The 23,093-nt window shown below is 36.4% G+C and overlaps 5 protein-coding genes across 6 annotated transcripts in view; 1 reads left to right on the top strand and 4 right to left on the bottom strand.

The window, feature by feature from the left end:
- Positions 1–853, bottom strand: part of LOC18591614 (calcium-dependent protein kinase 29) — a gene marked incomplete at its 5' end in the record, with an annotated part of 4,296 nt that extends 3,443 nt beyond the window's left edge. Inside the window, one exon of the mRNA XM_018125453.1 lies at positions 241–853. Within this exon, the coding sequence (XP_017980942.1) occupies positions 241–853 (613 nt within the window). The remainder of the gene's footprint in view (positions 1–240) is intronic.
- On the top strand, positions 1,886–4,158 carry LOC18591613 (NEP1-interacting protein 1). Its single transcript, XM_018125649.1, has 4 exons — positions 1,886–2,417; positions 2,590–2,768; positions 3,052–3,207; positions 3,373–4,158. Exons 1-4 carry the CDS (start codon positions 2,276–2,278, stop codon positions 3,493–3,495), a joined length of 600 nt encoding a protein of 199 aa, XP_017981138.1. The 5' UTR covers positions 1,886–2,275; the 3' UTR covers positions 3,496–4,158.
- LOC18591612 (V-type proton ATPase subunit B2) lies at positions 4,035–8,639 on the bottom strand. Its single transcript, XM_007017833.2, has 15 exons — positions 8,467–8,639; positions 8,209–8,279; positions 7,773–7,828; positions 7,583–7,681; positions 7,294–7,353; positions 6,741–6,852; positions 6,440–6,648; positions 6,198–6,323; positions 5,868–6,005; positions 5,385–5,535; positions 5,211–5,293; positions 5,001–5,048; positions 4,827–4,880; positions 4,651–4,734; positions 4,035–4,551 (listed from the first exon to the last, which is right to left on the bottom strand). Exons 2-15 carry the CDS (start codon positions 8,264–8,266, stop codon positions 4,366–4,368), a joined length of 1,464 nt encoding a protein of 487 aa, XP_007017895.1. The 5' UTR covers positions 8,267–8,279; positions 8,467–8,639; the 3' UTR covers positions 4,035–4,365.
- On the bottom strand, positions 10,339–15,216 carry LOC18591610 (probable nucleoredoxin 2). 2 transcript variants are annotated; one of them, XM_007017830.2, is made up of 3 exons: positions 14,790–15,216; positions 12,305–12,799; positions 10,339–11,506 (listed from the first exon to the last, which is right to left on the bottom strand). In XM_007017830.2, the coding sequence occupies exons 1-3, from the start codon at positions 14,949–14,951 to the stop codon at positions 10,880–10,882; spliced, it is 1,284 nt and encodes a 427-aa protein (XP_007017892.1). In that variant the 5' UTR covers positions 14,952–15,216; the 3' UTR covers positions 10,339–10,879. The 2 variants fall into 2 exon arrangements, with proteins under 2 accessions (XP_007017892.1, XP_017981136.1); XM_018125647.1 differs by having other exon boundaries at positions 12,305–12,802; positions 14,790–15,213.
- LOC18591609 (E3 ubiquitin-protein ligase ATL23) lies at positions 21,615–22,750 on the bottom strand. Its single transcript, XM_007017827.2, has one exon. The coding sequence runs from the start codon at positions 22,353–22,355 to the stop codon at positions 21,861–21,863; it is 495 nt and encodes a 164-aa protein (XP_007017889.1). The 5' UTR covers positions 22,356–22,750; the 3' UTR covers positions 21,615–21,860.

Genomic DNA, 23,093 nt, shown 5'->3' with positions numbered 1-23,093 from the left:
TTATATATATATATAATATATATATATATATATCAGATTGTAAATTTTTTAATTCAATGAATCATTTCTTGGAAAACGATTCGGTTTCCTTGTCCAGAAGGATTCTCTCAACCCCGATTCCTCTTCACCTTCGATTTTCTCAGAAGCAATCAAAAGAGCAAGCTTGAATGAATATCAACTTCCAGAACAAAAGCATTTTAAATCAAAGAGAACCGGTAAAAAGTAGTAGGAGAAGCTTTCCTTCCTCGATGAAGACAGAGAGTCCAAAACCAGTGGCCTTTATTGGAGAATTCTCATCCTTGCTAACCAGCAAGAAATTCTCAGGCTTCAAGTCTCTATACATAACCCCCATAAAATGACAGTCATGCACCACTTTCACAATCTGCCTGCCGATTGAAGCCGCTTGTCGTTCTGAATAAGTCCCTTTAGCTATGATCCGATCAAAAAGCTCGCCACCTGAACACAACTCCATTACCAAGTGCAGATTATGCCTATCTTCATAAGCACCTTTGAACTCAACAATATTTGGCTGCCCCGTTAGATGCTGAAGTATCAAAATCTCTCTTCTAACATCCTTTATATCTTTGTCAGAAGTTAGTTTACGCCTTGAAATAGACTTGCAGGCGTATTTTCTCCCTGTTGCCTTCTCAGTGCAGAGATAAGTAATACCAAACTGACCTCTCCCCAGCTCTTTATCAAGATCATAAAAGGTAGTGATGTCGACGTAAGGTTTGAGCAAAATGGACCCAATCTGGGATGATGAAGGATTTTGGTTTTCCGAGGCTGGTTTTTGCCGAGGTGGGTTAAACTCTTCTCGAGCTGCTTTAGGCAATGGTTGATATGGGCGAGGGGAAGAATCAGATGAGGAAGAGATTGGGATTTCATGAGTCCAGGAATGCCTCAAGCAGAATCCCTGAGATTGGCAGAGTCCCATTGATGGCTGTTAAGAAAGGAGTTCTTTTTTCTTCTGCTGTTGCTTTCGTGATTAAGGTGGCTTAGCCTATAGAGATTTTTTTTTTCAGTTTTTGTGATTGGATTGTGAAAGATTTGTTGCAGGCGCATCCAGGAGAACTTTTTTAAGAGTAGTTTTCGATACACTGTTGCTTTATTAGGTGCTTTCCTTTTGCCCCTTGGATGGTCCTGAGTATCATTCCTCACCCTTTTCTGTTTGCACAAACTATCCTGTGCTTTGCTTGCCCCGCTTTCTAGAGAGAGAGCAGAGAAGAAACAAATAGCAAAAAGGGGCGACGGAAAGGATTCGGAGTTGAGTTTCGTGTTTCAGAGCTTACTTTGGTTGTTAACAAAGGATACGCTTTTCTATCTGACCGTTTTGTTTCGGCCATTTGCGAGAAATCCCATCGAAGCCCAATGTAAAGTATACAGTTCCTGATTGTTGTCGTGCGTACCTCGCAGGCCCAATCCTGGACAAAGCCCGAGAAGCAAAGTAAGACGGAGACCACCTCCCTGGAGGCCGAAATCTAGGTCCAACCAAAGTCCTAACCAACACCTTTTTGTTGTATTCAAGTGTAAAGCCGAACATGACTTTGGGGTGTGTAAGACCAGACTTGGTCTCTCGAACTCCCAACGTCGCCTCAATCCAAGTCTTGTTTGATAGGTACTAAACTAGATAAAAGAGTAAGAAAGAGTTAGTATTCCTTTGAATAAGATAATGATCTGTAACTGGGGCATGACAGGACTGATTGACCATACCAATTTGTTTTAATTTTTTTATAAATTATTTTATTTTTCATGCTATGCTCATGGTTGGATTCAGTATAAAACAATTTGAATTAGTATAATATGGCTGTTGATGTTACTTTATAAAATTAAATCTTTTTTGACCTTTTTTTGAACTTGATTGAGATGTACCCAAAAAAAGAAAAACATGGCGGCTTTGAGGAGAATGAATAAAATGGACCACTCCCCAGCAACCGGAAGGAAAGCTTAAGGAAACAAGCAGTTATTTTGCTTTGTTTGAAGCTAGTTTGATTTCAGCTGGGATCAGTGGACGACTTTGACCAAGAACTCTCATCAGAATTTAGAAACAACACGTAGGCTCCTGCCTTCTGCTTAAGACGAAATCAGAGGTTCAATTGCAGTGCTTCTTAAAGAATGGGGCTCTTCCCATGATTGACCTGCTTGTTTTCTTTCTCAACCAAGTGGCCTTCCTTGGCCGATTTTCTCGTGATTCAGCCGCTATTTTTCCATCGCCAGGATTCCTTCTTGCCTTAGTTTTTTCAAAAACTTGATTTCAGGATATGCTCTCTTCCAATTAATGGACCTTAGCCTCTGCCCTTCTCCTTCTTTCATCATGTCATGTTTTCCAGCTGAAGAGGCAAGGGAGTTGTGCTGCTCAGCAACTTCAGCACTTATTTCTAAACTGTTTTATGCAATCTTCATCTCCGTATTTGCAGTGGGTTAGTTTCTTTTTACTTTTGTCTTATTTGGTCTTTTCCATTTGAACCAGACAAAATGAAACAAAGGAAGATCTTTTCGGTTCATCCTAGAATGTTCAGAAGTATATATCTAGCATGTTTGCTAGAAAACTATGGTGTTAAAACTTATCAGAATCTGGTTTTATGTCTGCAGTTGGAGCACCTTTAGGAGCCCTGACCGGTGCTTATGTTGGGGCAAAAACCAAGATCGGTTGTCTTCGTGGAGCCACGGTTGGAGCCATAAAGGGCAGTTTTTTCTCCATCAAGTTCTTTAAAATTTTACTCATAGTTTGCAGTTCCGATGACGTGGCAACGAGGGATCTCCTCCAATCGGTAAGATTACCCGTCTCTGTCGCGCTTCTAAGTTTTCTCCTTTCCTCTGCCCATGCACTAAGATTCTTTGGACCACGTGAAATCCACGTCCCATAATTCTTCACACACAACTTTCTTCCCTTTTCTGATCCTGTTTAAAGTGGGAAACTGGTCCCCATGAATCGTCCAGTCTAAATCCAACCAATATTGATCAGATGATATGAAAATGGCATGACTGTTCATAAAATTAAAGAGTAGTCTTCCTTATCTTAATGCTTGAATTTGAATTTGGCTTTTGATTTAGATAAACGCATTGGACTCTACGTTCAACCAAGTCCCCTGGAATATGCCCGAATGGTTGTCAAAGGAATCAATACAAAATATTCCAAAGATCAGACTCACAGAAGAAAACGTATGGGATTCATCCAGGAATAGGATCTCCTGCTCGATTTGCCTCCAGGTTTTTTTTTAATCTATTTTTCACTTTTTCTTTTCGCTTCTGCCCCTATCGTTACTGCTTGTATGATTAGCCAGTTTTCCTGTCAGTTTTGAGTGTTTTGACTAAACTCCATTGATTGAAACAGCTTTATGTTGATCATTCTTGTATATGGTTTCAAATTTCCAGGATTTTTTACAGGGGGAAGTAGTTCATAGCTTGCCACACTGTCACCATATGTTTCATGTTTCGTGTATCCAAAGGTGGCTAGTGGAGCATAAATCTTGCCCACTGTGCAGGAGAAGTTTTTGACGCTCAAAGTGGAAGACAGAAAATTATGCTGGCGTCTGTAACCAGTTCTGTCTTCTACTACTTGGAAGGTTTGCTAAAACCCACTCGTCATGGACAAAGCTTCGATTCATGTAGTACAAGCTCGACTAGGAAGCTCTAACTAAAAAGGACACATAGCCACAACAGAATTCTACTAGGAATTCAGAATTTTGTACATACAGTAGCTCCTGATATGATTTTTTGTATGCATTTATACCCATTTATTACATTAATTTCTGGGAAACCCCAATTTTTTTCAACGTGGAATCTGTCTGTTTCATATTGTTTAGATGAAACATGTAGCATGAACTTCAAGCCAGCTTGGGTTTTGGTTCCCATCAGCGAGTCATTGGCAACTAATTTCAACGAAATTTCCACGTAAATTAAACGGGCCTCTGCCGAATCTCTGACCAAAATAAGGTTTGAAACGACATTGGACAGTGCTAAACGAGAGCAGCCAATGAAGCCCATGAGAAAAACACGGTGCTGGTAGACTTTTTGACCAAGACAAAAGCTAGAAATCCAACACCACAAACCAACGCCCGTATTTTCCTAGGCAATATTCAACTCTTAACAGCCGGTTCCAATGACAAAAAATTGATGTCCTGAAAATATTGTTCTTGCCAAAAGTTTCCGCCTTCTCCACAAAAAGAATTACTTATGACTAAAATAATCACAAGGCATGAAAGAAACATAAGTCGTGCACTGCAGTAGTAGAGAAACCAGTCACCGAAACTGAGTTCTGTTGAGGGTATGCAGCAAAGGCAAGTGTTGATGGGAGAAATTTAATTGAAAATCGAACTGACAAGCAAAGGGCAGACATGGGTACATGAGGGCGACAGCTTTATCAGCTCAGCTTGTTGCATCACGACTGTAGTACTGGTCAAGTGTCTTTGCAGGTATACGGTGGAGAAGTTCACGTGGGAAGATGCGAAGCAAAGTCCATGCTAAATCAAGTGACTGGAAGATGTTGCGAGTATCATAAGCACCTTGTGTCACAAATTTTCTCTCGAATTTATCTAGGAACTCCAGGTAAAGCTGATAGTTGATAAAGAAAGGAGAAAAGTCAAAAATGTAATTCTTAATATGACAGGCACAACAGACGCATATAAATCTGAGAGAAAGTGAGAGGGAAACCAGATCCTCGGAAGAAAGTGCTTCCTCTCCAACCACAGCTTTCATTGCTTGAACATCTTTTCCAATAGCATAATTTGCATATAGCTGAAATCACGGAAAACAGGGTTTCAGTCTGAATAATACTTAGTACTTAAGTGGGAGAAACCCTTGCTTCATTTAGAACCTCTCAATCAGACCTGGTTGGACACATCAGCATGATCTCTACGAGTCATCCCCTCACCAATAGCACTCTGAAATGTAAATAATGAAAGGAAAAGGTCAGCATAAACTCCCAAATTCATGATTCTACTTGTTAATAAGTGAACAAATTTTCTCATATAAAATGAAATGATAATAATTAACAGTCATACCTTCATTAATCGAGAAAGTGAAGGTAGTACATTAATTGGTGGGTATATCTGTTCAGAAAATAAACAAACATGGACAAGATCAATAATTACACACACTGTTCAGAGCTACAACAACAAAATTCCAAGAACATGAGCCCTGTGCATATGCTACAGTAGATTCTATAACCATGTTTGATTGATTAAAACAATAATAAATACTGTTTCAATCACCTGTCGATTGTAGAGTTGTCTATCAATGTATATCTGCCCTTCAGTAATATAACCAGTAAGATCTGGTGTGGGATGCGTGATATCTGGTTCACAAAAAAAATCAACCGAATGTAATATCAGATCACCATCAATAAAACTTAAAGAAAACTATATTGTGTTGCAGTTTCCTCTTACCATCATTAGGCATGGTCAAGATAGGAATTTGGGTGATGGAACCTTTTCTTCCTTCTATACGCCCTGCACGTTCATAAATTGTTGCCAGATCAGTATACATATAACCAGGATACCCACGCCTTCCAGGGACTTCTTCTCGGGCAGCAGATACCTGTAGGCACATACAGAACATGATTTAATGATACCTGTCAAGCATCAGCATACAAGATAACCAGACAGAGCATCAATTTATCGGTTTATCAGATTTAAGTCATTCTAAGCCACTGTCCAATGGATTAAAATCACTTTCCAAGTCATTTCTAGCTTCTGAAAATACCTATGGAAGTTCTTAAGAAAACAACAGTTTGCCTTTGACTTTTTGAGTTAAAGATGACGGATGTTCGAAGAGCATCAATAGAAGGCTATTAGTTGGTATAGGAATCATTTGTCAAAGAAATTGCATGTCATATATCCTCCCAGCTGAACAGATATAAACATATGTACCTCACGAAGAGCATCCGCATAAGAACTCATATCTGTCAATATAACCAGCACATGTTTCCCACATTCATAAGCCAAATACTCTGCAGTTGTAAGGGCAATTCGAGGCGTGATAATACGTTCAATTGTGGGGTCATTAGCCTGTAAACACATTAAACAGAGCAGTTCAAGATTAAGAACAGAGCAGTGGGACTAATTTCTTGATAAGAATGCTCATAAACAAAGTCATTTTCAATGGGACAAAACTTACAATGACATGAATGTCGATAACCTGAATTACTTTGCAGGAAAAAAAAAGTGCTGAGCCAAAAGAGACTAATTAATGGAAATTACCAGGTTTAAGAAAAGCGTCACTCTCTCCATAGACCCATTTTCCTCGAAATCTCTCTTAAAAAATTGAGCTGTCTCCATGTTCACCCCCATAGCAGCAAACACAATGGCAAAATTGTCTTCTTGATCCTAAAAGTCAATCCACAGGACAGGCAAATGCAAAAAACAAACAGTCAATAATCATAAAGCACACACAATCAAGTCAATCTTCTTTAATATCACAGTAGGCTACAATGAAGACGTACGTCAAGGAGATTATCAGACTTTTCCAACCGCTTTACGAGACCTGCCTGACGACAAATTTGAGCAGCTATTTCATTATGAGGAAGACCAGCAGCAGAAAAAAGAGGAATCTTCTGTCCACGAGCAATGGAGTTCATGACATCAATTGTTGATATCCCTGTCTGAATCATCTCTTCGGGGTAAGTTCTCTCACTAGGATTGATAGAGCTCCCTGGGAATGACAAAGAACAGAAATTTACAATGGAACATATACTGATTCATCCTTCAATTACTAAAATATCATAGTCTCCAGCATACACTTACCAGAAATATCTAGGTATGCCTCAGGCAAAATAGAAGGGCCATTATCAATGGGTTTTCCAGAGCCATTAAATATGCGCCCTAGCATATCCAATGACACAGGCGTTTTCAAAACCTGTAAAACACACATTAGAAGGGGCTCAACAACCAACAGCCTACAAAAATGACTAAACCCACCGCCATTGCATTTCTAAAAATTTAAAATCACAAACAAAGAGGATTAAAGATGCAACTAATGAGTGTTCCAAGAATTTCCCTCTTTCAGAAAGCTCAGAAGATTCATTTGTAACCATAAAATTGTTGCAAGACAGGTCCAAGACAAGGAGATCAGAACTATATATAATCAAATACTAAAACGAATAAAGTGTGTGCCAGTTATAAAGCACATATATCATCAAAAAAGGTTGTGCATCAAAGAAAACACGGGGCAAAAAAAATAAATCACAGATGTTTACAAAATCCTATAAAGGTAACCATTCTATCACCAGTCTACTTCTGCTAGCCATAATAAAAATGAAACCTATAATACCAAATTCAAACAAAGCAGACCATTTACCTCTCCTGTAAATTGCACAGTTGTGTATTTGTTGTCAATTCCAGATGTTCCTTCAAAAACCTGGAAAAGGAAAAAGGGAAAAGAATAATGCAGCCACCATCTCAATAGACTTAAAGACATTAACAGAACCAATTGTCACCTACTGCTTTCAGCAATTTATCTATCATGGTAATGATATTATTGGCTTTAATATATCAAAATGGACTTCAAATAACAATCATTTATAACAAAGGCAATAAAACCTTTTCATATGTGCACAGAATTCATGGTTGCATGCTTGGACAAATACCTGCACAACTGCTTTCTCTCCATCAACTTCCAAGACTTGACCACGTCGAGTTGTTCCATCTCCTAATCGGATATTGACAATCTCCTGATACTTTGGACCCTGAAACATTTCAAAATTATTCACATATATCATCAAACAACTTGCTATCAATTCTGAAGATAAACATCAAGTGATAGAAGAGTAAACCTACCTTAACTTTGTCAAGAATGACCAATGGTCCCGCCACACCAGACACAGTTCTGTACTCTGCAAACCAAAAATCTCCTGATTAATGTTCTAAACAAGCATCACACTGACCAAAATAACTGTTAATGGCACTCGAGCCTCCCATTACACATAGATCATATTTGATGCAAAATCACTCCAATCCAAAAACGAAAGAATTAAATACCCATCTCAACTTCACCATCATGTTATACATTTCATGAATTTAAACAAATGACAAAAACAATCAATTAAAAGCTGAAAAAGAAAACCACCCCATCATCATGCAGTTCACTTAAAAATAGATAGAAAAAAAAACAGTCCAGATTAGGCGATGATCAGAACTCAGGGTTGAAGGCTTTGCATGATATACAGTAAATAACAAAGAAAATGTAAGCACGAGACTAGAAATAGTGAGTTACCCATCCCGATCTCCAGCGTTCCCTCCTCCATGTCAATAAAGTTCTTTTCTGCTCCCATCTTCAAGTTCAAGCTGATTATAACATTCAAAACAGAAACATATGAACATATCACTATTCACTACAGTGAACCAACATTTACGCAGATCAAAGAAAGCGGAAAAAAAAAATTAAAACATTATTTCGGATCCAAACAAGTAACCGCCGTTTTTCGTTACGAATTGAACCAAAATTCGCAAAGTTTGGAACTTCTGGTCTTACCGAGATTAGAATTTAGGAAGAGTTCGTTTTGAGCCAAACAAGCTCTTGGCGAATTTGATCCAAAATGAGAGAAGATATAGCCAATTCGATTGGGACAGGTTGATTGAGCGAAGGAGAAGAAGTGTAAAATCAAAAGGGTGAATTTAAGCACTAAATGACAAAGAATTTATGGAACGAAAATTTGTGGAGGGATCTGATAAGATAGATGAGAGAGTAGAGAATGTGATATTAAAAAATAAACAAATAATAAGAAAAGTCTTAGAATTTTATTGTTCATGCAATTAAGTCCTATTTTTTTTATTATACACAATATAGGCCAACAAAACAAAGTTTTTACTTTTAAATTTATATTTAAATAAATTTTAATTTTAATAAAAATTAATTATCATCAAACTCGATATTAATAGATATTTTTCACTTACAAAACATATTATGTAATTTGACGCTATAATCATAAAATTATTTTCATATTAATTATCACATGATCATATTTATTATTATATTATATATCACATGAATAAAAAATATTAATTATTTTTAAATTTAATAATTTTAATTTTTATTAAAAAATAAAAAAAATAAGAATATGTTTGAATATAATAAAACCTTAATTACATAAATAGACATAATTTAGAGACCTTTTTGAAAATTTTATAAAAATCAAAGAAAAACCCGGCTTGATCCGGTTCTTTTCTCTCAAGTCTTGACCGGTTTGATAGTTACTGCTGTCACGGACAAGCATGTGATCTTATGTGATTTTTTTTTCCCCTTGTTAGTAATAAAAAAATTTAAATAAAACTATAATTAAAAAGTATATTAAAGAGTTTGAGCAATTAACACTTTTTTTGCAGTCTATTATGTGAAGTCACAGAAAGGGTAAGGGAAAGAATATGATTATTTCGTTTACCAAACCCTGCGATAACTCGTATCAGTGCCAGTCCCACTTGAATAATGTTTTCATTGGTGGAGATTGAGACTTTTTTTTTTTTAATTTTTCATTCATTCTTTTTATGCAACGTGGCTATCAAGATGACGTGGGCATCAAAGAATATACTTTTTAATTTCTGGTTTCTTCCTACCTCCCTTATCATTCAACAGATATTTATGTTTAGAGTATAGTTCTATTTTAGCACTCAAAGCTGACTTTCAATTCCAAATAATAGCTTAACCAGGTACAACTATAGTGTTTGATTTGATTATTGCTTCTAATTGTTTTTTATATAGTCTACCCTACTATTTTTTTTTCAATTATTTTAGGTATATTTATAGATTTTAATAGTAGTAAATGTTTAGTCAATTTGATTTTAAAATCTCAAAAATTAAATTAATAAAATTTTTGTAAAAGTATTATTAAAATTGATCGAATTATAGTAAATATTGAAAAAAATCAAAATTGATTTATCTCGATCTATTTCGATTAGTTATTTTATCATAAATTGAGAATATTTTCTGGATATATTTTTAAAATGTTAATAATATTTATATAAAAAATAAATTATTAATAGTTCATTTGTAATGGCTTTCCTTGTAAATTTTAGAAAAAAAAACCGACAAAAATAGTCAAATAAACTAATTATATTTATTGATTAAAAAAAAAGAATTCTAACTAACCAAATTCAATCAGTTTCTATCGATTATTTTGATTTAAACCGATTCATATTTATTCCTAAATTCGAAAGCAAAATTTTTGCCTAAGTTCGTTATTGCTTGAAAGAAGCAGAAAAGGCAATTGCCGAAACAAGGAAACTTCGGAGAAGCTTCCTCCGTTTTGATTTTTACAATTTAGACAATAAACAGCCAAGCTTGCCACGTTAGCACCGCAAAGGCACACGTGGTCTGCAGTCGAGTGGCAAGCAACCATGATACAAGTAGTAGAATAGTGATTATTTATTCATGGTTCCCAACTTCTAGGCTTCTCAATAATGTGGGTGCATCCAAGCTCGATGAGATGGAATTACGTTAATTAAAGAAAAGGCAAAGTAAATTAAATGCACACCTTATTTATTAAAGAAAATAAATTTGGTAATGGCAAAGTGCAAGACATCCTTATTGCATGTGGAGCCTTGTGCACTTTGATACCCCCGGCCATGTGGAGGAATTGTCACTAGTACTGCTATCCCCGATTCTACGATCATTTCCTCCATAGGAATTTCTTTAACCGTGAGAAAGCAGTAAAGAAAATAAGAAGCATCACCTTCCACACACAAGAATGCTGGCTTGGGAAAACACGTTTTTCTTGTTACTGCCAAATGTTGATGTTCATGGCTTAGCTACAATAATAGAAAACCGGCATAGCGTATATAGATCACCAAGGGAAAGCCAAATTAACAAACGGAGGTCTGACAAATCTTTGATTATGGCAGAATGAAAGCTTCAATTAGCAAACATTACGTGTAGCTCCAGCTGACAATGATCAGCTTCCTTCAGTTGAGCCTGGGGCCACAGCTCTGACGCACTTGGGGTGCACCTCGTACCCACATTCCAGACACTGGTAAGCCCAACCGGAACCCTGCTCATCACAATCGCAGCATATAAAGGGCCCCCCTCCAGTGCCTTCCGATACCAAGGTAAGCTCATGGCGGTGTCCTGCATGGTATTCGGATTTTGGGAAGCTCTTAGCTGCCTCCTCCATTTCTTTCTCTAGCAACTCCACTTTGGCATCGGTGAAAGGGTATGCATTTTCCTGGTACAGGTTTATAAGATTTCTTCCTTGCTTGGTTACAGTTTTGCCATCAGGCCCTATGATTATCAAACAGGGAATGCCTTGCACATCGAAGTACTTTGCAAGGCTTTTAATGCTGGGGTCTCCGAAAGGCAAAGCTAGCCATGGCATGCTACCAAAGTAGGTGTCAAACGAACTCTGATCGCGATCATTCGACACAAAAACTATGTCGAAGTCCTCACCACCTTTTTCTTCCAAGGTTTGCTTGATTTTCTGGTAGATGGATATCAGCCTGGGAGTGAACGTAACACCTGGAAGGCACCATTGGGCTGAGAAGTAGAGCCCAATTGTCTTATCTATTAAGGAATCCACTTGCACCTGCAAAGGAAACATATACAACTCAATCAGCCCTTAACACAAGAACATTAATCTCAAAGTATCTACGCCACATAAGGGAGGGCTCAGGAACTCCAAGATCAAGTCGGTGAATCCAGCTTCGCCCTTGCCTCAGATGACACTGGGAATTGGACCTTACAGATATGATAATGTCGGGTGAGGATACCTTTTCAAAAAGTAAGGGTAAAGGACAACATGATCAACAAGTGGAGCTTACTCAGTTAGCATACCTGAAATAATACCCTGTTAAAGTTTGATTGCTCAACACATACTTACTCGCATCAATATAAGCTATAAAGAGAATTTGCTTCATTAACTATGCAAGAAAATTGGTTTAATTTATTAAGATGTATAGGGTATGCCACTCTTGTGCTCGAGATTAGATGACAGTCACTATGGTCAATGCCCCAGAAAGGTATATGAGGTTCTATTTCTTGAAACTATGTTATCTATGTATGCAAGAATAGACTCATTAAAGACTATAAATGGTAAGTACCTTTAAAAGAACAATTATTTTAGGATAAAATGGAATGTTAAAAAAGAAAAAAATGATGTTTTTGATTGCAAAAAGTAGAAAAAAGTTGTAGAACATATAAAGTGCAATGCACACATGAAAGAATATGTGTGCAGCTAAAAAGAGACACAATATTACATGCTTTAATACTCTCTCAGCAACAAAATTTCCAATCATCAATCAATATCAGCGAGGTCTTAAAAGCTAAGCCACGTTTAACAACATATTATCCAACTACATTACATCAATGAGATGTAAGCACTGACCTTTCTAGTTATGGGTTGACCCAAAATATAGTCTCTATCAGGGTTTGTCAATAAATTCTTCAAGGTCTGAGTCTCATGCCTCATCCTTTCTTCCCTTTGTAATTCCTCCAACTTCTCTTTGGTAAATGGGAATGCTTCGACCCCATACCGGTAAATGAGTTCCACACCATCATAGAAAGTTGCACCATCCTTGTTATCTTCAGGCTGCAAAATAATTAAGCAAGGAATGCCTTCGACTTCGAATTTTCGGTTCAAGGCCTTCTTTGTCTCCAAGTCAGAGAATGGAATTGAGAGCCATGGCATGCTTTTCCTGTAATTGTTGAAGGCATCCAAGTCTTCATCAGATGACACAAATACAATCTCAAAATTAGACCCATTGCTCTTCAGCTGATCATAGACATCGACAAGTACTTGATTGAAATTTCTACACGGCGGATACCAGTTAGCTGAGAAGTAAAGGCCAATCACCCTGCCCTCAAGATCCGAAATTTTCACCTGCTATAAATAAAGAAACCAAGTAATGGTGCGATTCAGCACCAAATGAAAAAGTCAAGTTTGTTTGTCCACAAACCGATACTCTTACATTTTATGTTAGGCAGTGTATTTGAAGCTAATGAGAAAGGATACCATAACTAGGAAAGTAGTATAAGTAAGAATCCACACCACAAAAAATCAACCCTACAAACCCCAAAATCTGAAAGCGATGTGCTACCAGCTTTCCGGAATCGTAAGGATAAATATGCCACGTGTTACTGCTATGGCGTGAGTGTGAGGCTAAAGCGATGAACAGCAAAGCCACATGTCCTTCCATCTTAGTTGTTCACAGCACAAACTGCAGTGTGGGAACCCCTATTGATAAGGACAGGCATATTTGGCATGTGTTGCTCGTGACAAGGAGTATCTTAGCGAGCACCCCCCGCCCCCCCCCAACCTAGACCAGTAGGAGGACTGCGGGGAGGAGGAAGGATGGAGGTGGGGTTTTTCAATCAGCCCGGCACCCCACCCTCATACGAAGAATTCTTCCCCCTATTCCCTTCCCCACAAGAGCAACATAACCACGACAAGAACACCAAAAAGAATATTTCTTCACAACCAATTTTGTTCGGGCAGTGTTGGATTGCCGACAGGAGGATTAGAGATTTTACATTATGCATCTTACACAGTCCTTCAATACTCAATCCCAGCTAATTTCATGTGATTCCATACAAAAGTAGCATATCTTTTAAAAGATTCACCTTACAATCATAATTACATAAGACGACCCAGAATAATTTTTTCCCTTCAAAACTAAATCAACGTCATTTTCGAGTTTGATAATTTAACAAAAACTGTGCCAACTCGTGAACTAACATAAGATCTACTCACTTAACAAGTTCTATCAGACAATCCCATATGTTTTTTCATCTTTGGTGGTGCCATAATATATCTGGATGATCAGTATCATATCAATGATTGATACCCTAACTTAACAATTTGGGCTGTCTAGCATATACATTAGCAGATGGGAGTTAGGTTTAGGATCCCTTACAAACTCAAACTTCCTGGAAAACGTGTTGATTTTCTTTTCCATCCCATAAAATCAATCTAATTCAGTAAACTTGGTACATGAAATAGTGTATTATGTTCCGAGGTATAAACTTAATTATTGCCTGGTTAGAAATAGAAACTAACCAGACAGTTTGGTGAGGATCCATAGCAGCCCAAACTAACCCACCTCTTAAATTCCATGAGGGAAAGCCACATGTCAACATTAATGAGAAAAAAAAACTATAGATTGTATTGAAAAAGAGCAATGGCAGGTGAGTTTCTTGCCATTTCAAAACCCTAATGAACTTTCCTCCCTAACACAGACCGACTAACTTACCAGCTACCAAGCCATGTGTAGTGTATTCCCAGCAGTCACTTGCTACCAGACAAATCTCCTCAAAGATTTCCAAGGATAATAGGTATTTAGTAATCTATATTATATTTTAAGTAAAATAACTTATAATCGGATAATTTATTAGGAATTAGATCGTAATAATAAGTATAGTTAATTAAATTAAGTTCCTTTTAGAGAAAAATAATACAATAATAATAGTTCTAGAAGGTCCGTCTGAAAGGTCTGCATGTAGTTTCAGTAGGAAGTCTTGTTCCTGCTGCCTCTCTTTATGAAGTTGGACCTAGCTAGGAGAAGAAGAGGGGGAAAAGAAAAGGTAGAAAAGGAGTCGATCTATGATGATCGAGAGTACAAAAAGTTTTGGCAGGAGATTATTGCGGTGAAGCCATGAGTGAGTTAGGCCAAAAGCAAGTGCATGCTTCATCTCTGACCCACAACCACGTTTACACTAAAAAAACATTAGATGCTGAAGATAAAGAACAAATGCTTCAGCAAAGAAGAAAAAAAACCATGGATAAACCAGGGTCTGGTAGCTAAAAACCCAACGGATGTTAGATATATTCCTTCCATAAAAAGCAAAAGGTTGAGAGAGAGAGAGAAGGGAACCTGATCAGCTTCAGCTTCAGCTTCACTGGAGGAGAGAAGATAATCCCGATCTTTAGAAGCCAGAAGAGAAGAAAATCTAGAGGTTGAAATCTTCTCGGAGTCACCGTTTGTCAGAGTTTGAACCGGATTGTTGGAGTTGTTTTCCCAATTCATCTCCTTCATCGCTTGCTTTCTCACCAGTTTCTCTCTCTCTCTCTCTCTTTTCGTTTTGGCGTGTCCAGATTAAGTCAATTACCAGACTCCCCAGTACTTCCAATGCTTATATTCCTTGGAACCATATTCTTTGCACATCATTACATCCGTCGAACCCCCATAATGCATCAGCCCACACGTAGCATTCACTCCAAAATTCATGAGAGAGAGAGACTCCAACAGTGCTTCTCATGTACATGAGCTATAATCTGCGGCCATGCAGAGCCCACCAAACTACAGATACATCTCCCCGCCTGATCACAAATGAACGACACATATTCAATATTGGGTCAGGTACCCGAAAACCTGCCACGCGTATGACCTATTGGTTTGACACATTAGCCTTTGGATGAAAAAGGGTTAATCTCCCAGCGTTGCCCAGCTATGGCCTATGCGTAAGGTCCCGTGTTGTCATTAAAGACTTTGAATTGATGTTGTGAAAGCCAAACAAAACCGAAGGGACACCTGTCTCTCTTCCTCCCACCCTCTCTTATTTACTTAAAAAATAATACTATTACTAAAAATAAAAAATAAAAGAATTAATATACTTTCTTTCCCTTCCCAAGATATGAGAGCCTCTACCTCTATCTACGAGTCCCCTATTCCCCCATCTCATATAAAATCTGATCCAACGGCATTTTATAAAAGTTATAAAAATAAAAAATTAAGTATCATCAAATTTAATATCAATTTTAATCAAAATTTTATACACATAAAACATATAATTTAATAAATTAATATTATCAAGCGCAACTGATTTGATTAAATACAATCGACTACTTTAATTATCAATTATATATTACAGTTACTCATATTATCATTGTCATGAAAATAAAAAAATATTAATTAATATTAAAATTATAAATACAACAAAACATTATAAATTTAATTCAAAAATTATTATAATTTAAATTTTTTATTATTTAATCTTTAAAAGTCAAATAAATATAATATCTTGTTAACACGACATAGAATTTGTTGCTTTTTTTTCCCAGAAGAGCCTCTGACCCTTAGGTGCGTGCGAGGATGGGCTGCGTGCCCCTATGCGGCTGAAAGCCTGTAACAATTAGCTTTGAATTCCCATTTATTTAGGGACCCCACTAAGGTAACACTTGGCAACGTCTGACTCGAAGACCTTAAACAAAAAGTTCTCTTCCTATTACTTTTGCCGCTTAGTTTTGCATTCCGGGACAGATTGTTGCCTACCATTGGTTAAAGTTTTTTCTTTTTTCTAGGAAAGATTTCCCCCTCCCTTGCATTTACGCATGCTCATTACCTTACGCGTGGCAACCTACATGCTCCCGTCATATCATTACATGTCGGTGCTGTCATCGAAATCCAGTTCCCCATATTTACCTTTTCTCCTTTCTCGCATATTAAAACAGTCAACCAACCACCAACAACAACGACACCACCACCACACAGATTCCTGCAAAAAAGAGAAATAGGCAGTACCAAATCCTTCAAATGGCAGCAAAGGGATCAAACTCGGTTGATGTAAAAATGGTAAAATTGAAACAAAAAAAAAAAAGGTAGAAGAAGTGTAGAGAGGAGCATATGTGTGAGATTTGGGCTCTGCCGATAGCACAAGCGGTCCCATTTTCTTTCCGGATAATGATGCAAGAAGATTAGGAGTTTCGGACAGGGAGAGAGAAAGAAAGGCAGAGAAGAAAAGGCCGCAGCCAGGTTGTAAAATGTTTGCCCTTGGTGACAGCTCTTTCCGACGTGCCTCGTCTTTATAAGCCAATGATAATCCAATGACATTCGCAGAGATGGTGACAGACAGCATTACTAATCAATCGCAACCTAACTTTTGCCTGAAAATCCCCATTCTACTGTTTCAGATCAATCTTCTTTCACTAACGGACATTTAATTCTGAGGAATTGGTCTAGAATTCAAGATCAGCTTAATTTTCAAGTGGAATCGACCAAAACGGCATAAAAGAAATTATGACATTTGTGCAGGGTTGTATTCCATGTTAAGAGACTATTATCTGAAAACTTAATACATCTTAAACTCTACTTATACTGTCATATAATATTTTAATAATTTTTAAATTAATATTTCATGAATAAATTCTATTTACGAGAATAATACTGTTAATATCAAAACAATAAATTTATTTTATATTACTAAAAAAATGTAATATTTGAAATATGTTGAGAGGGAAATTCCATTTCGTTAAGAAAATTATTGGGTAAATGATTGGGCAACAAATTTCTCAAATTTTAAAAGCTTAAGTAGCCGAGTTTTTTTTTTTTTTCTAAACATGAAAAGATGGGGTGGGGCCAAATTTATCGTCTGAGGAGAGTAAGGAAGAAGAAAATACCAGGGGCCGTACGCAGGAGGCCACGTGTTAGAAAAAAGGACAAGTGTCACATGATGCCGGAGTGGATGGAAGTTGTTGGGGTTGCTGTCAATTGAATTCCAATTATTGGAATCTTTAGAGCTTCGGGGTCCCACCACAAAAGCCCCAAACATAGCGGTGGACGAAGCCCACGTGTCAAGCCAGCTGCCGTGCCCAAGTGAGCAAAAGCAAAAAAAGGGACAGCGCGGACCCTGTCTTCCCTGTTTTGATGGAAGTTCGTGACCTACAAGCCAGCGCGATCGGCGTTTCGTGTCGAGTTCCGTTTGGAGCACGTGGCGTTGTAGGACGCAGTTTGGTAACGCGCCGGTAATCGCTTCAAATGTTAAAATGACTTTGGCAAAAAGGTAGGTCAAAGTTCACTTCACCTTTTTGTTGCCTTTGGATGTAAAGCAAAACCAAATTTTAAACACAAAAAAATTTATATATTATTGAAAATTTTTTAAATATTTTATATAAAATCTCATTCTTAAACAAATTTTTCACATTTTTATCAACAAATAATCTAACATAAATATATAAAAATCGAAATCTTTGGCAAAAGAGGAAAGTGTCTTTATGTACATAATTTAACGTATGAATATATTAAAAAAGACGTAGCTTTATAAAGAGGGATTAGCATATTTAAAAAACTATAACAAGAAAAAAATGACATATTATCTATCACTTGGCGATCCTCCTTTAGCTGAAGCCAGAAATTGGGTTCATGATGGGCCTATGACTGATTCTCAATCATTAACTTAGTTTACAATCTTAAAATATGGGCTGGGATTTCATAAACCCAAACAAAAGCAGTGGAGGTATTTGGGCTCATTCAAGCTCAAGCCCCTAATTTCATGCTGACGTTAAAATGGAATAATATTTGGTCTATTCCATTTTAAATTTTTAAAATTAATCTAAAAAATTGATTTAGTTTGATTGGTTAGGGCAATTCTTTATTAGTGGTTAATTTTTTTCATGATTTAATTATAAATTTTTAATGTCGTAAATCATTTTTTTAATTAATTGTAAAATCTAAAAATAAACTGAATTAACTAAATTCAATAAGTTTCGATTGATTATTTTGATTTACATTGATTAATATTTGTCCCTAACCCCTAATCACTAAACGAGAGTCTTACGTAATTATGTGGTGGCAACTGGACAACAATTGACAAGGATTTTCGATTTGATAGTTTGTAGATAAAATTTAAAAACACATATCTTAGATGATATATTTCTTTTTAATAACATTGGAAAACAATCACGATTTCAATCCAAATCAGTGCTTTACGATACCAACTTCATATATATATATATATATTTATGCATGTCATGCACGTGACCTCTATAACTAAACAATCGTGTTTTAATAAAACTCAATTCAGATATTGGCACTTCCATCCTAGGTTTTCATTAATTATGAGCACCTTTGACTATGTTTCAGCAGTTTTAAAGTCTGATGATACCCACATTTCTATTACTTTTTTGTTATCTTAATATTTGGTTTTTTTCTCGTCAAGCCACAATATTCTATTTGAGCTAATTCAACTTTTTTATAAGCAAAAAATCTAACAGCATGCGTATCAATATTAAAATTTAATTTTTTAATATCGAATATCATATTATATCATACGATAAACATATATATATTATACAAAACGTATCTTATATCAAATATAATCATATTAATATGTTAATATCGCATATCGTACCCAATGGTAAAGCAAAAATCTTTTGTTTCGAAGCGAAGAAGATTTCTGCTGCGGCAAGCTTCCAACTGAGTTAATTGTTTCCAGTCCAGTTTTGAAACAGAAAGGCAATCATTGATTCATATGGTAACATCAGATCAATAACACAGCCGAAGAGCATATGGTTCATTGATTGATTTGGTGGGTATTAGCTCAAAATATGTTATCGCAGACATAGTTTTGTCTTGGAATGAATTGCAGGAAGGCGAATGGGGACACCGTGTGTTAAAGGGAAATGGTATTTGCCACGAGGTCTCTGCCCACGTTCAATACAAGCGAAGTTTGTCCATATTCATTTCACCTCAAAATCAATGCAAAAACAACTTTGTTGTTTTGGGTATAATTGCAGAAACAAATTAACACAGCTGGCTATTTTTTTTCCCCTATATATGTGAGGTTAAGATTTGAAGAGAGATTGCTATCAGTGTGGCATGTGGACCTTCCCTTGCATCACATATTTTTGTTTCCAAATTTGGCTTTGACACATCAATACTCTCCAAATGGAGAATTTCTTCATACCAAACCTCTTATGAATAAGCTTTTTGTTTGGAAAAAGAAAAGAAGATGAATTAGTTTAAGACGTGTTAAAGTCTAATCGATCGAAACCAATTCTACTTAAGGTTAGTTACGTGAGCTTTCATATCAAATTGTTGTTGTTTTATTTTTTATTTTTAAAAATTCAATTCCTTTTATTAGGATTTATGGTATAAACATACATAAAAATAAAATATTTTTAATACTTTATTTGAAAATTCATCAATTTGAATAAATATAATCAACCCAATTTAATTGACAAGTTATAACTTAATTTAAAGAATTCTTGAAATTTGGGATAGAGATAATGGAATAATTATTAAAAAAAAACAAAACAAAAATCCTCAATAGTTGAAAATAAATTTTATGTTCCAATTTTGATTTATCATTGATATAGAACATTGGGTGATAGGCACCCTCCACATCATTGCTTTCCTCTCTTAATTAGTGGCCAAATCGACCCCAAAAATTAAGCCTTTTGGCAAGAGTGAGAAGTACACGAAAACATAATTAAAGGATAATAAATGCCTATGCCTAACCCATTCAAAAATGATTTAGAACTTTGAAGAATATGACCTCTTTATAACCCAATCAACTAAACCCACAATTATTGAAGGTATTAAATGCTAAGGAGATTTTAGATTTTTCAAGATATTTTCGTATTTGAATCTTGTTAATAAGTGCTTATACCCATTATTGTTTTATCTTTTAATTAATAACTTAATAACCCCATTTTATATCAATATTAATAATTTTAAATACTTTTAAGACAAATGCACCAAAAAAGCATGCTACTATCAAATTGTCTATTACTCACAAATTTTATTGCGGTTTAGGTAACCTGTAACCATGGGAAGATAAGCCAGAGTCGTAGTCAGGTGGCAATCAAATTATCCAAATTTAGATGATTAGAGTTAATAATAATATTGTATCAGCATTTAACTCAATATTAATTGCAATAATCATTCATTTAATCGGAGAATGACACAGACCCAAAACTGTGAGCATTACAATATTACATCAATAAGTATAAGAATTTTTTTTTTTGATAGAATTGAGGGTTTCTTTGATAATCGAAAAATGATTTATTAAAAAAAATTATCTATACAAAATTTTATAAAAATATTTAATCTTTTTTATTATTGTAATAAATTATTAATTTTTTTATTTAAATTATTTTATAAAAAATATTTTTCATCGTTACTTGTATTTAAAAAATTGTAAATACAAATAATAGTTTTTAAGAAAATTGCTAGATCTAATATTTATCCGTAAAAATAAATTTTTAGTTTTTTAAATAAGTTTTAATCCTGAAAATTTTGTCTAAAAACTAATTTAAGAAAAAACAAAAGGATCCTAAGTTGGAATTCTATTTCCGAAATCAATTAAGAATTAATTGCAGTATTAATTAATTTAATTGGAAGAATGACACAAACCCCCACGGGCTGTGGGCATATAAAGAGACGGTGAGACGGCTAGTTCGGGAGCGGTCGGGGAGCTACCACAGCAACCTGCCAGCACTCACACTACATGCACAAAAGGACACTGGGGACCATTTGGGAAATTTCGGAGAACCTGAAGGACTGTTCTGCACTTTCGAATATTATATTAAATAAATGGAAATCAAGAAAGGGAATTTGTTCCCTTACGCGGCATAACCACATTGATCGCAGGCTGGCGTCTATGGATGTAAAATGCCTCGCTTTGCTTGCAAACTTTTTGTTATACTCACAGAGAAGATACATGCTGATGCTTCAATGCCGTTAAATGGGTGAAGTAACCAACTGATCAAAGGTTGTATCTTAATCAAACGGTTCCTGAAAACTACAGTCTTTGACGCATATAGTAGGAGTTGTTGCTGACATAAACCATAGGCAACCATTCCAGTTCATGAGTCTTTTACTTTTCATTATTCTATCAAATTTTTCTTGCTTTTTTCCCTTGAATTCTCATCGTCCCTTTTTTTCCAACTTCCACACCAAAAAGGCCAAAAAAGCAAGCTCTTCAAGAATGGAGGATTTTTAAGCCAGCAAAATCCCACATCGTCTACAATATCAATGAAAATTTAACTGACAAAATATTACTAAAAAGGAGAAAAAGAAAGAAACCCGATACATGCATGAAAGTGAAATAACTGAGATGAACATCATTCTTCGATCTTTTTCCTAGGAAAATTCTTAAATATAAACACCAAATACTGAACTTTATACTGTTAAAAGAAAGACCCTGAATTTGGTTAAGGCTAAGGCTTAGCAGGGATTCTCATCAGAAGCATCGAAGAGCTGATCAGGCTCAAGCTTGGCCCTACAAACAGGACAAACCGAATGCTTAGAAAGCCAGGTATCAGCGCATTGCAGATGAAACCCGTGATTACAACCAGGGACCACTCTAGCAGGTTGCTCAGCCTCAATCTCATCGAGACAGACGGCACACTCAGTCCCCAAGACAAGCTCTTTCCCAGTGACCTTCGGCAGCTTTTCAAGCTCCGAAACAGACAACCCTTTCTCAGCCACCTGCTTAATCGCCAAAGACCCTGAATTACCAGTCCGATAGTTCGTGGCGTACCACAAAAGACAGATATATACAATGAAAACCGCGCTCATGCCAGCGCATGGCAGAAAAAGGGCTAAGAAAACAGAAACGAGCATTGGGTGGTGGCTGCCGGCCGTGGTGGTGGAGTTTAGGGCGGGTGATGGAGAAGGAGAGAGGAGAGGTGGAGGGGTGTAGTGCCCTCCATGGCGCATAATAGTCAGCTGGTTTAGTGGGAAATTAAGTTTCGTCGAGGGCGAGGGCTATGAGTGCAAGAGTGGGGTGGTAACGGCTATATTGGGAAGGGAAACAAATGGAATTCTCAGCGGTTTTAGGGTTGACGCGTATCGTGGCAGACAAGCAAGAAGGATCAGAAACGGCACTGACGAATTTACAGTTGAGGTTTATTTCCTTGTACTTTTCTGCTCTGTTAAGCACTAACTCATACTTTTGGCACAAGTTTTTTTTTTTTTTTTTGGGTGAAAAATGTGATCAATCAGGGGGCTGTGGCTGGGGGACTCTGCCCTCTGAGGTGGTGGTGGTGGCTGGATTTTGTAACCGAAATTTGGCTTAGAAAGAAGAGAAAATGATTGGTAGTGAGATTTGGTTTGGCCCATTGAATTATATACTGCTAGTGTATTAATTTTCCGTTTGATTGTAGAGCATGGGACCCTTGATTTAATGGGATCCTGTCACCTAACTTGATATTAAAATGCATTAAAGGCTCAAAAGGAAATGGAAGGGATAGACTTTGGAGTATGGGGCGTATCCCATGATTTTGCTTGTTATCATGGCATCTACGAAAACAACACAACGAAATCATAGTCTCCGATGTGTGTTTCATCAATCATTTGATCGTAGCCCCAAACCAAGAAAGATGATTTTCTTTATGAGATTAGTTTCTTACGTGATAGAGAGGGCCTTAGGACAGCCATACATGGAATATATATATA

This window comes from Theobroma cacao, chromosome 8, assembly GCF_000208745.1.
Source record: "Theobroma cacao cultivar B97-61/B2 chromosome 8, Criollo_cocoa_genome_V2, whole genome shotgun sequence".
Lineage (NCBI taxonomy): Eukaryota > Viridiplantae > Streptophyta > Magnoliopsida > Malvales > Malvaceae > Theobroma > Theobroma cacao.
This window is presented reverse-complemented; position numbering and strand designations above follow the sequence as displayed.